Source organism: Thamnophis elegans, chromosome 3, assembly GCF_009769535.1.
Source record: "Thamnophis elegans isolate rThaEle1 chromosome 3, rThaEle1.pri, whole genome shotgun sequence".
Lineage (NCBI taxonomy): Eukaryota > Metazoa > Chordata > Lepidosauria > Squamata > Colubridae > Thamnophis > Thamnophis elegans.
The window spans coordinates 70,954,187-70,967,750 of record NC_045543.1 but is presented as its reverse complement, the minus strand read 5'-3'; the positions used below and the strand labels follow the sequence as shown (position 1 = coordinate 70,967,750).

The 13,564-nt window shown below is 37.6% G+C and overlaps 1 protein-coding gene across 1 annotated transcript in view; it reads right to left on the bottom strand.

Annotated features, from left to right (window-relative positions):
* Positions 1–13,564, bottom strand: part of MPDZ (multiple PDZ domain crumbs cell polarity complex component) — a 113,378-nt gene that overhangs the window by 73,728 nt on the left and 26,086 nt on the right. The window contains exons 11-17 of the mRNA XM_032214401.1: positions 12,963–13,161; positions 11,985–12,074; positions 9,729–9,808; positions 7,935–8,081; positions 5,130–5,276; positions 3,107–3,295; positions 1,245–1,454 (exon numbers count right to left, since the gene is read on the bottom strand). Of these exons, the coding sequence (XP_032070292.1) occupies positions 1,245–1,454; positions 3,107–3,295; positions 5,130–5,276; positions 7,935–8,081; positions 9,729–9,808; positions 11,985–12,074; positions 12,963–13,161 (1,062 nt within the window). The remainder of the gene's footprint in view (positions 1–1,244; positions 1,455–3,106; positions 3,296–5,129; positions 5,277–7,934; positions 8,082–9,728; positions 9,809–11,984; positions 12,075–12,962; positions 13,162–13,564) is intronic.

The window sequence follows — 13,564 nt, the reverse complement described above, 5'->3', positions numbered from 1 at the left end:
CTTAGACCCAAATTCACGTGTGATGAGGCCCATTTATTTTGCAGCATTCAGTACTCTTCTGAATCACTAAGTGTAGCCCTTGCTTATAAAATGTTGCACACCTCTGTGCAAAGGTAGCACAGCACCAGGATTCAGCCAGAAAAAGGTGGATATATAAATGTCCTACTTTTCCAGAAAGTAGCCCTCAAACCAGCGACCAAAATTACTGCTTTACTGATTCAAGGAATAAATGAAAACAATTACTGCCAAACTTTCAGTTCTGTTCACTATAGATTCCTGCCATTTAGGAACAGAAAATTTCCAGATTATGTGTAGAAGAAGGTTTCATAACATACATGTTTTTGCATGTATGCATTTGTGTGAAATAAATATGCAAAATTATTACTATGTAGATACCAAAGTTGCTGAAGTATACATAATAGATAATTAATGCATTCAAACGTTTAGTGTAAGCATTGTTTGCTTATACTTTATGAAAATAAATCATAACATTTTTGTTTGGGGTGTTTTAAATATTCTTACCCTAGGTTTCTGGAAGCAACATGTTTTTACCCTCTGTTTCAAATTACTATGCCAACAGTAACTAATTCTCAAACTAAAGTTATTATTTTGGCTCCGAATAAGTTATTGAGTAGCTGCGCTACTTTCATGAATCTCAAGCAAAGGTATTTTTTGCAGAACAAAGTGGTAGTGGGTTGGGTCACAGAGCTTTGTTACTCTCTTGATGACAATTGTATAAAATGAGAGATTTTGCAAAGGGCAATTTGCAGGTAAACATCTAAAACAGCATTTTATTATCTCACAACAAATGTTAGTTCACCTTTAAGTATCAACAGTTATATACTTAAAGCAGTGGTGGGATTCAAAAAATTTTGCCACTGATTCTGTGGGTGTGGCTTTGTGGGTGTGGCATGGTTTGGTGGGGGGGAGGGTTGGTGGCCGTGGCAGGGGAAGGATACCTTAAAATCTCCATTCCCTCCCCACTCCAGGGGAAGTTTACTGCAAAATGCCCATTCCCTCCTGATCAACTGGGACTCGGGAGGCAGAGAACAGATGTGGGTGGGGGCCAGTCAGAAGTGGTATTTACCGGTTCTCCGAACTACTCAAAATTTCTGCTACAGGTTCTCCAGAACTGGTCAGAACCTGCTGAATACCACCTCTGACCTAAAGTCCTACATCAGTAAATACCCCAAGAGTTTATTTGCAAAATTCAAAATCCCACTATATAAAACAAGAATTCTTACAGGCAATGGCTTGGCGACTCCTATTTTCACCATTCCCAGAGGTGCTCCTTTCAGGGCCTGCACAGCTTCCTCCAGGCTACCATTTTCCAAGCTGGTCTCATTGACAAACATAAGCCTGTCTCCTGGGAGGAGCCTGCCATCTTGTTCAGCAATGCCCCCAGGGACAAGAGAGCGGATCACAATCACTGTATTTGCGGGGTCCACCGGATCCTTATTGAAGGAGAAAAGAGGGAAACATAAGGGGGGGAAAATGTTGACATGTGTTTTTATTTACTTTGTTATTTATTTATTCATTCAATTTCTGCAGCGTCCAACTCACCAAGATTCTGGGCAGCCTGCAATTTTAAAATTCGAAAAAATGATTAAAACAATTTAAAAGACATTTAAAATGTCCAACAAAATAAGTAAATACAAACAGCAGCTGTGATGATTAATCTGCTAACAGTAAAGCCAAGTAACAAGGCCCTTCACACATTCTGAGCCCCAGGCCCGGGGATATAGCCAGGTTTTAAAGCTTTGTGAAAAGCCAACAGGGTAGGGGCCATTCTAGTGCTCGGGGGGAGAATATTCCATAAGTCAGGGGCCACAGCAGAAAAAAACTTTCTTCTAGTTCCTGCTACCCAGCTCTCTTTGATAGATAGGATCTGCAGCACACCCAATCTATTGGCTCTGATCAGACATTTCAAACAATGGTATGGTGTTTTTTTTCTTGACCCGGCTTGCTTATAGAAAGATTCAGTTATCAAGCCACTACTTAGGAAAAATTAAAACCTAATTATACATTATGTAATCTTGCAGAAAGATTGCAGAAAGCAACATTAAAACCAGCTTCTAGAATATAAATAAATTCTTTGCAGAGATGAAGTTAGCAAATGCATTTCAGAATCTGCTCCACATTTAAAATCTCCTCAAATTAGTGCAAAAGAATAAAAAATAGCACTTAGACTTATATACTGCTTCATAGTGCTTTTACAGCCCTCTCGAACCTGGTAGTATTGCACTTTGAGGCATGTCTTTTTTAAAATTACTACTACTATCACTTCTATTACTTTCCTTATATAATTGTAATAATAATGCATCTTGCTCAGCAATCTCAATATTAATATTTTATGTATTTGTGTGTGTTATTATTGGATCCATGGAATAAATACTACTACCCTCTTTCCCCCAAAATAAGACTTCCCCAGATAATAAGCCCAATCAGGCTTTTGAGTGCATGGGCTAATATAATCCCTCCCCCAAAACAAGCCCTCTCCTAAAATATTTAAACACATGTGCAGCCAGTCCCCACCATTTCCTGGAAGGGAATGGGAGAACATGCACCACACCTCCCATATGCACCTGCCATCCATGCAGAACGGCCTTGCAGATGCCATTCCTGCAAACCCTAGCTACCACGCCCCTTCTCTTAGTGGCGGCCACAAAAAGAGCAGGAGGCCCAGCAACGCTAGGCCTGGCAAGAGTGTGCCAGAAACAGAGACAGAACCTCCGGCCGTCTCTGGATCAGCTGATCTGTGGGACATGGTTAAGGAGTCTCCTGCACCTCAAAAATAATAAGACTTCTCCAAAAATAAGGCCAAGCGCTTATTTCGGGGGTCAAAAGAAAATAAGACAGAAAGATTGAGAAATGTAATAGAATAGTAATGAAAGGTGACTTCCTAATCATATGATACCTTTTCTCATCTAACAGATCAGAAACTATCCATAATTGAAGGTGACTTCCTTGCAAAAATATGAAGATATATAAAATAAGTTGGACAAGTTTATTTAATGATGTGATTCTATTGGAATGTTTCATTTTTAAAGGGATACTGGATTCAATGTATAAAGTACATCCTTATATTATGGAATTCAGAAATTACCTGATAATCCAATATGCTAAAGCCAAGACCTCTGCTGCCTTTCTCCAATTCAATTTGTTGTATTTCTGTCTCCCACATTGCCAGAGGAGAACCTTGCACCTCTTCAGTATTCTGACTTATGTTAGCTATTTCCAGCTTAGCATCGACTGTCTCTGAAGCACCAAGGAGTCCACCAAGGTCGATATGAGACTGTAAAGTTAAACAGGGTTACTTTTTAAAAAAAATTAAGCTAAAGGAAATTTAAACACACGTTGTCAATGAAACTGGAATAAATGGGAACTGCTATTTAAAGAGTCTAAAACTTGTCTATTTTTTTAATCAATTTTAATTAAAGTTTTACAAAACACATACAAAACACAAACTAGTTTGGGGTTTTTAAGCAAGCCAGGTTCACATAATGACCATGATTCACTTAATAACTGTGAGGGGGAGGGAGGGGGGAAGAAGGAAGGAAGGAAAATATAAAAAGGTAAAGGAAAAAAGAGAAAAGCTTCCAATTTCTTTGCAGCAAATATAAGCACATTTACAAAGTTCTTTTATTCTATGATTACAAATAAAAATCTTAGCTTTTTCTTTATCCAGTTTGTTCTAATCATCAAAAACATAAATTGTAAGTACATTTTTGTTTCATGCAAAAAGTCTATAACAGATTTCCAGTCAACTGTCAATGCGAAGGTTTTTTCCCTTAAAGAGGTTAATTTAATAATCTCCTCAAGTTCTACCATCTGAGAATGTAAACTTTAGGTAGAGATGTCTAAATATATATGAAAAGTTTAAATGACTATAATACTTTAACAAAAGCTGTATGAAAAAATCTAAAAAAAGGTTTTGAAGCTCGGTTTCTTCAATCCAATTCTAGCCATCTGATCAAACAGTCTCCACTTTAAAAAAAAATCTTTATCTTACAACTGTCAGATTCGGGTTAATGTCAGGGTTCCAAATAGCATCCTCATTGAAATAAGAGTCCGAGGCTAGGGACTCCCCAAAGTTCCAATTTATTAGAAGAACCATGTTGGCACATCTGGAAGCTTTGAGACTCAGGTTTTCCACACACCGTTGAAAATTCAAGACCTTGTCCCCCACCCACATGTCCATCACATGGTCCAATCAGTCACTATCCCAAAGAAAGATTCCTCCCAGTGACATTCCTCCAGGTGCAGGGGCAAGATGACCTTGACTCTCTGAGAAAGAATGTTATTTTGACTACAAAGCTCCCATGCTCCATACAATCTCCACTCCCCATTTCCTACAGTAGAATATGTGACTGGCTTGAGGCCCACTGTAAAAGATGGCTTCCAAGCCCGACAACTACCATATTTATTTATTTATATATAGCCACCAGTTTCACAAATAAGAGACTCTGGGTGGCCATTAAATATCTAAAATACGATGTGTTAGATTTCAATGTAATGTGATTTCACATGTATACTGTTCTTCTTTAATTTCTCTGTAAAAATAGGATAAGTTAAGTACAATGACATATAGTAGAAATACACCAAGGGGAGGAGGAGTGGGATAGAAGAAAGATGGGTAGAGAGGGACGGGAGAGAGGATGGGAGGGAGGGTGAGAAGGAAGGGAGGGAGTGGATCGGGAGAGAGGAGTGGTAGAGGGGGAGGGGAAGTAGAGTAGAGGGGGATGATGGAGGGAAGATAGAAAGTTGGAGGAGGGTGGAAGAAAGAGGTGTATGGAGAGTGGAAGAGGTATATTGGGTCTCTTTTTTGGGGGGGTACTGTTGACAAGAGGAATTGCTGTGATTATTGTTTAATGTTGTATGGCGCTGGCTATACACAGTATATATGTGAGTGTATGAAAATGAAAAATAAAAACCTTTTTAAAAATATCTAAAATCATTCACAACCATCAAAGCATTAAAAACAAAACAGATAAAACAAAATTAAGAAATACTTAATAGTAATGGAGCCATTTCAGGAGTTCAAATCTTTTATTTGCATTCTCTATGGGAAGGAAGAATGGTGGTCTGTCAGTTTCTCCACAAGGGTATAAATCTTTATGTTGAATTACCTGCTCTAACATATGAGTCTCATCCAATGCTGCTTCAGTAACAGGTAGAACTGCACGACAACACACCATCCTTACATTGATAGGAAGCTCTTTTAAAATATTTACAACGTCCTTGTGATTCTCTCCAAGCAAAGACTGTCCATTTACCTGCCAATGAAAATAAGGATATTTACAGAAATAAGGAAAAGACAGAAAGAAAGATATATATTTTCAGATTGGACATAGAAAACTAAAGTAGAGTGGTGCGGTGACCTAGAGGCGGAGCTCTTGCCTCACAATCAGGAGGCTGTGAGTTCAATCCTAGGTAGAGGCAGATATTTCTCTCTGGGGACAATGAGAATATATCTGCTGAACAAAACTCCACATGGGTGACAGGAAGGGTGTCTGGCCAATAAACACTCAGCTCCATTCAGTTGCCCAGACTCCACCCCGCAAGGGATTATGGGGTCATTAAATGAAGATGATGATTACATAGGAAAATAAAGAAGCATATTAAAAAAATAGATACTACATGGCTTCTTCACATCACAGGTAGTCCTCTACTTACAACAGTTCATTTACTGACCGTTCAAAATTACCTCACAGTTTTTTATGCTGATATGTTTTATACTTCAGCTAATTAAGTTATCTTGACTATAAATATGGGTGAATGCAAATGACATTTGCCAGAAAACTGAATGAAGCTACATTAAAGAGCAGATAGCACAAGGGATTCTAGGAAAAATTAAAGTGCTGCGCTACTGAAAAAATACATTTCCTAGGACGAATGAATTATTTTCATTCTTAGAAGCCTACTTTTCCTTGTGCATGTGCTAGCTACCTGAATAGAAATCATTTAATTTAATAAGTTTTAATATCTAGGCCACACTTCCCACAACCTTCCTCATTTAAGACATATTTGAACTACAAATGCCAGAATTTCCCAAGCAGTATAAACCCAATAGAGGCTATCCTCAACTTACAACAGTTTGTTTGGTGACTGTTCAAAGTTACAACTACTGAAAAAGTGACCGTTTTGACCATTTTTCCACACTTATAATCACTGCAGCATCCCCACAGTCACATGATCAAAATCCAGATGCTTGGCAACTGACTTGTATTTATGACAGTTCCAATGTCCAGGGCTCATGTGATCACTGTTTGCAAACTTCTGACAAGTGGAATGGAGCAGTGGTCCCCAACCCCCGGTCCGCGGACCGGTGCCGGGCCGTGGAGTACCGGGCACCGGGCCGCGCAGCGCCCGGGGGTCATGATCGCTGCAGCGGCCGTGGGACATGATCGCTGCAGCGGCCGTGGGACATGATCGCTGCAGCGCAAAGGCTCCTGGGCCGTGCGCAAAAGCTCCTGGGCCGTGCGCAAAGGCTCCAGGGAAGAGAGCCCCGCGCTGGTACGCACGTGATATATAAACAATCAATGTGTCGTCGCGAACAATGCCCCCCCCCACCTCTGCGCGCGCTCAGCGGGCCACGGTAAAATTATCAAAGGCTGACTGGTCCGCGGCGATAAAAAGGTTGGGGACCACTGGAATGGAGTATTTAAAAGGGAGTAATTATATAATCACTACCTTAGAATGTACTATCATATTGTGAATTTATACAGGCTATATACAGGTAGTCCTCAACCTACCGCCACCATTGAGCCCAAAATCTATGTTGCTAATGACAAATTTGATGAGTGCGATTTGCCCCACTTTAGGACTTTTCTTGTCACATTTGTTAAGTGAATCACTGCAGTTCTTCAATCAGTAACCTGGTTGTTAAGTCAATCTGGTTTTCCTATTCATTTTGCTAGTCAGAAGGTTGCAAAAGAAGATCACGTGGATCCATCATAAATGTGAACCAGTTTTCAAGTGTCTGAATGTAAATCACATGACCATGGGGATACTGCACAGGTCATAAGTGTGAAAAATGGTCATTTCACTTTTTTCAGTGCCATTGTAAATTCGAACGGTCACCAAATGAAGCCAAGGACTACCTGTATTTCTTTCACAAATACATGAATATAGGTGGTCTTCATCCTACAATAATTTCTTTAGTGACCATCCGATGTTTGACTGGCACTGGAACAACTGACTTATGACTGGTCCTTGCATTTACAACTGTTGCAGAATCCCCAAGATGTCATGATCAAAATTTGGGAGGTTGGCAATCGGGAATGTAATTATTACATTCCTGCATATATCCTAGGGTCATATGATTGCCCTTTGCAACCTTTCCAGCTGGCTTCCATCAAATAGAGTCAATGGAGGAAGCCAGATTCGCTTAACAACCACGTGATTCACTTAACAATTGTATTGGTTGTATTGGTTCAACTTAACAGCCACACCAACATTGGCCACAACTCACTAACCGTCTTGCTTATCAATGGAAATTCTGCTCCCAATTATTGTTGTAAGTCAAGGACTACCTTTACTCTATGCCAGTGACGGCTACCTTTTTCAACCCCAAGTGCCGAAACGAGCGTGCGTATGTGCTGGAGCACCACAACCCAGAAGAGAGCAGCTGGCCGGTGCGCATGTCCACAGTTGCCAGTTGCTCTTCCGGGTTCCGTCACACACATGCGTGCCAGATAGCTGGTCTTCTGTCCGGCATGCGCATGCCGGAACCCAGAAGAGAGCAGCTGGCTAGAACGCATGCACGCAATGGAACCCTGAAGTGCAACAGAGAGAGTTCGTCATGCCATCTTTTGCACAGGTGCCATAGGTCTGCCATCACAGCTCTGTGCTAAGAAAATATTAAAAGTGAAAAAAAAATCCCTCAGCATATCTTTTAAGAGAGCAGAAGAATAAGAAAGATTAATTCATACTTCTAGTAATTCATCTCCACTGTACAATCTGCCACATCGTCCAACAGGCCCTTCAGGCAAAACAGACCGAATAAAATGATGTCCCACTGTAGCTTCTAAGCTAATCCCCAATCCGCTGCTTTCACTAAACTTGTTCACATCCGCCACCTAGAAAGAAGAAAAAATACAATCTTCATAACACCAAGAAATCAGTTGCTTAGAAAATTGCAACGAGATCCTATACAAAGGACCAGTAAATTTAAACGCTGTTTTGCTACAAATGCTCTACTTCTTAAGCTACAGGCTCATTTCTTTCAAAAGAAAACATCCATGTTCATTGATTTCTCACATCAAAACAAGATGGAATCACAATGTGAGCTGAAAAGGAGCATCCAGCTGTAACATCCTTTTTCTCATTTGCAAAGGGTAACAGATGCTGGTAGCTACAGCTGTCCAGAGATGAAAGGTAGTCAGAGAGTCACAAATAAAAGGAACAAATAAAACTATCAAAGGTTCCACACTTCTCATTACACCATCTTTTGTGACTGCCATGGAACAATAGTTAGCAAATACAGTATTCGGGAACAGAAATGTTTCCAGTTTGAAGAAAAAGAACTGGATTCCATATATCTGGCAATCCTTGTTGTCTCTGAAACAAGTCAAGCGTTAACAGGACATGCACCTGGTAACATAATTCTTTATGGTTTACTAATCCCCAGGTGGGGAACAGTCAAAGAACAGGAACTGCACCTATGACCCTGCTGCAGAATTCTATTCAAAAGTTCCACATCCTTGTTACATCCTTGGACTACTGCACACAAAAGTAGTTGCTTATATGTTCTAAAATGTGCTTAAAAGAAGACTGGCTAGATTCTCAATGAGCAGTAAAGTATCAGCTAGGAAAACATCTTTTATTACATAAAAACTAAACATACTTTAAAGCTTGTAGGCCAAAGGGCTACCAAGATCCCTCACATAAACCTTACTTTAAAAGAATAAAAGAGTCAATTAACAATCAATTTAAAAACAAATATTGAAAATAGAGGATCAGCAATCATTATCATAAATCATAGGAGGGAAGAAAAACAAAAAGGAAAAAATGCAAACAATCTGTTAAAATGTCAGTGAAGTGGGGCAAACCAGCTTCCTTTAAAAAAATCTCTGTAAGCCATACAAACAGACCATCCAGCAGTGAAGTAGGGGTCAACAGCAGCAGTACAAGGAAAACATCGGCCCTAATTGTTAGATTTTGTATTACTTACCTAAAAGCAGGCCAACATTAAAATTAGTGGCATTTATTTCTGGTAGATGAATGTCAGATTAAAGGAGGGAAGTCTTTTATTCCAAATATCAGCTATGTGCAAGAACTCTTATGAAGCAAGGATTATGCTAAATGTTGTATGTTGGAAGTGGGTAGATTTCCTAACAAGCTACATTGTTGTTTTGCTTCCCAAATGTAGATTTCAGAACTCAACTGTAGCTCTGCCCACATTGAGAGAGGTCATCAAGCAAAAATGCTACCCCAAGAAATGAAACCATGCACTGTTGACAACAAGGAGAATCAAAATATATAATGGACTCCAAAAGTTACTAAATAAACACTGCCAATACTTATCAACTGAATTAATGAAAACTTCCCAGGAAGCAATATTTAGAAACTGTTTGATCTAATGTAGGATTCATTTTCTGACTGCCTAAGATTACTTAAAAGTTTTGTTTTACCACATTTTTAGATTTTAAAAAACAATGCCCTTCCCAAGGAAGAGCAGAGATAAAGTGTTTATTTTTTTAATAGCAAGCAATGAGTCGACCTACCACAACTTCATAATTTTTCCCCAAAATCTTCTGCCATTTGTTCAGCAATGTTTCTTCTTCTAGGGATGTTAGCTGAATATCTGCAAGATGTGACAGTTATCCTAAGTAAAACTATAAAATTCTTACCTCTAAGTAGAAAATGAATTGCATTAGAATTTGTAAACATGCATCTGATTTATATAAAATGAAAAAGAAAATACTTTTCGATACTAAGTATCTAAAAAAGGAAAAGTGGAGGGGGGAGAGTTATAACTTAAATTTTGGTTTTTTAAAAATCCTTTTAAAGCTAGCTGAATTCACTTGGATTAAGTGAAAAAAATAACAGCTCATTTTTAAATTCCTTTTTCTAACCAATTTTGTACCATATATATCTTAATAATTTTTTAGCGTCATCCAGTTTTATTTGAAATTAAATCAGCATGAGACTCAATCTTTCAGTACTACCCTGGCTATTCAATTTCGGCTTGCATCACTCAAGAACTTCCTTTTATCTCTCTTCCATAGAATCCCAATTGTCCTAATCTAGCTTCCTGAATAACTGGATTTCTGTCTGGCTACACTCTGCTGCACCTTCTCCTTTCTGTGAATGCAGAAATTATAGGCATGTTCTTCTTTCCTGGCCCAACAGAACTCTGAAATGCTCATTCTTGTTATTCATTATTATCTTACACCCCTGCACTCTACAAATGTTAGCAAAACAAGTTTGCGTGATTGAAACATTAACAAATAAAAATAAGAACTAAAATTCAAAAGATAAAGCAAAAAGCTAAGCTTATGCGTGATTTGTTTTCCATTTCTGAAGAATAATTACAGATCTTTGTTTTTATTTGTAAAACTATGGCTATCATTTCATAGTTCTCTTCAACAGGAGTGCACTAGTAAATAATATTATGTATTTATTAATTAAATATTATTATTAAATAATATTATGTATTTATTAAAATCAGTTCCCAAAATCGTTCAGTATACAATATTCCTTTCCTATTTATTCAGAGGTAAGTTAAAGTTGAAAGAAACTTATTCTCAGGTGGGAATATTTAGCATTGTAGTGTTTTTGATATTATTCTGTTTATATCATGAGTTACATATACAAATAAATATATTATTTAATATTTAAGCACTCAAAAAATGTTCTCTATATTTAAGATATATTTTTTTTGAAACGATGACCTCTTTTTCTAAGGCTCCTACTGAAACATGGTCTCTAGGGGGCAGTGGAAGAACACACTTCCTGGAATTATTTAACAGATTTTTGTATTTATTTAAAAATGTGAGAAAGAAACAAATTGTGAGTGTAATAATTTACCATTTTAAACCTGATCTAGTTTATCTCTTACTATGATAACTGGAGCTTGTCAGATATGTACAGTGACCCACCAAGCACTTACGATATCCTCAAATATTCACACACTTAAAAATACGAAGTAGGTGGAAACATGAGAATTACAGAATCTGAATATCTCTTTAGCGTGGCTTGATGAGCTACAATCAGCTATGTATATCACAAACTACTTGCTTATTTAAAAGTAAGACATAAACAAATGTGATCAACCACAGATATAAGAATTCTATGTATACATAGCTAACTTCAGCTATGCATTCTGCTTTATGCTACACTACATTTCCTAGTATATAAAAACTGCTGTTCACCCAGTATTATTGTTAAGGTTTTTCATTGTAAATAAACAATCATGAAATATCTTCAGCAGTATGTTTTGACATCTAATGATAATTATTTTTAATATCCCCATTAATAAGTACTCTTTTCAGCTGCTGCCATTGAGTATTTTAAGCTTAAAATTAAGCTTCATAATTTTAACAGTTGATATAATATACGAAGCTGGCTGCATACAAGAAATCAACTTTGTGTACATTGTTCACAGAGTTTTAGCTAGACAAACTCAAATAACTATTTTATAGCCTTTTATTTGAATCTTTTAATTTCTAAATACCTCATCCACAGGTTTCGATAAGATACCTATGGATAAGATACTTAGAAGTTAACAGATTCAAAGTAAAGGCTATAAAATAATTATTTGAGTTTACTAGATAAAATTCTGTGGACAATGTATATAAATTCAACTAAACAGAGCTGCATCACTATATTTTTCTTCAAAGATGGATTTGTCTATGACATCTCAAATATGCACTTTCGGAACCCAAAAGGAACTTTTGCCATGCTACCATGCCAAGCAAGCAAAGGCAAAAACTAGGGAAGACAAGCATATTTATAAAGGGAAAAACATTATTTATAACCTGTTTGTTGTATATTAGTATCTTCTTCAAAATGAACCTCGCTGGGGCTGCATGACATTAATGGAGAATCCTGCTCTCTTTTGCAGCTTTCTGTGGAGGAAAAAAAAATGCCAATTTCTGTGACAATACAGTTAAACCCCTTTCCTGTTTCACTGTTGTTAAGGACTCCTAGTTTCCTACCAGATTTAATTAAGCCTGGTCTAGCAGTTAATGCTCCATGCTAGAAAGCAGAGATTGTAAGAGTTCAAGTCCTACCTTAGTCATGAAAGCCAGTGGGGTGACTTTGGGCCAACCTACTTCACAAGCTGATTGTTATTGGGGGGGGGGGAATAGGCAGAAGAAGATGTGCTGGGTAAGTTTTCCACCTTAGGTTAGTTGTATCAATAATAAAGGTGGGATATTAATATAAATAAATAATTAAATACATACATACATGGCTAGTGTGGATATGCATGCAACAGTTAAACACTAAAAATAAAATAAAAATTGGTAACAGCAAAAAGGCAACAATCTTCTATATTATATATTACATGAAAGGAGGAAAATATGGTGGATCCAAATGAGGAAAATCTGACTGATATCACATACATGGCTGATTCTATGGAAACCTGAATTGGGAAAGCTGAACCACAGATTTTAGGGAACAAAAGAGAGAGAGATAATGAGCACCATGGAATTAATTCCCTAAAGCTTAAATTCCTTTATTCATTTTCATTTGGTTTTTGTATTTTAATTTTTTTTAGTTCTACCATAAAACATAAATCACAGAAACAATATTATTTGAAGATTACTGATTTGTTATTCATGAAAGAAAAAAATCGACAAAACTCTTTTGTTCCTCCTTTTGAGTATGCTTTTTCTTTCTCCAACTGTGACTAAAAAGTGGATTGCAAGAATGAATTTAAGCCACTTTGGTTTAGCCTCTAAAGAACAGAAAATAAAATTCAAGAAACGTGAAGCAAAGATAATCTTAATTGCCTGTATTTGTGCCAATATCCATTGTTTGGAAAATTGAATCCTTTTCAACAGCATCACTGAAGTCATCATGAGACTGAATTTGGTTTTCCTGTTTCAGGCCTCCTCTTCGGACCAAAGTCAGATAGACTGTTTGCCCAGTATGTCGCAAAACCTCCACTGCTTGCTGGTTGGTAAAACCTTGAAGATTGGTTCCATCCACCTATGGATTAAACATAGGTCCATGTGGGTGAAATGTCATTCTCCATGCTTGTGGGTTGGTTTCTAAATGTTTTGTTATCCAGCTAGATAACATCTTCAGCAGAATTTAAGGGATGTCAGTGTTCTTCTGACTGTAAGAGCTTCAGGTATGGATGTGGGTCATGTGATGGGCCAGATGTGGTTGTGTCAAATGAGAGCCTTAGGATGGCCAGATGTGGCTATGTCAACTGAGAATCTTGGGATGGGTCTTGTGTCACCATCATCCTACATCCAAGCTACAGATATTCGCCACTATTGCAAATATATATTCTTACCAGTCATTGTACATCTATCAAGATTGGAAAAACTGTTTTATTTCAAATTAGGCAAATCACATTTGCCAAATGTCTGCTGAAATTTGGTTT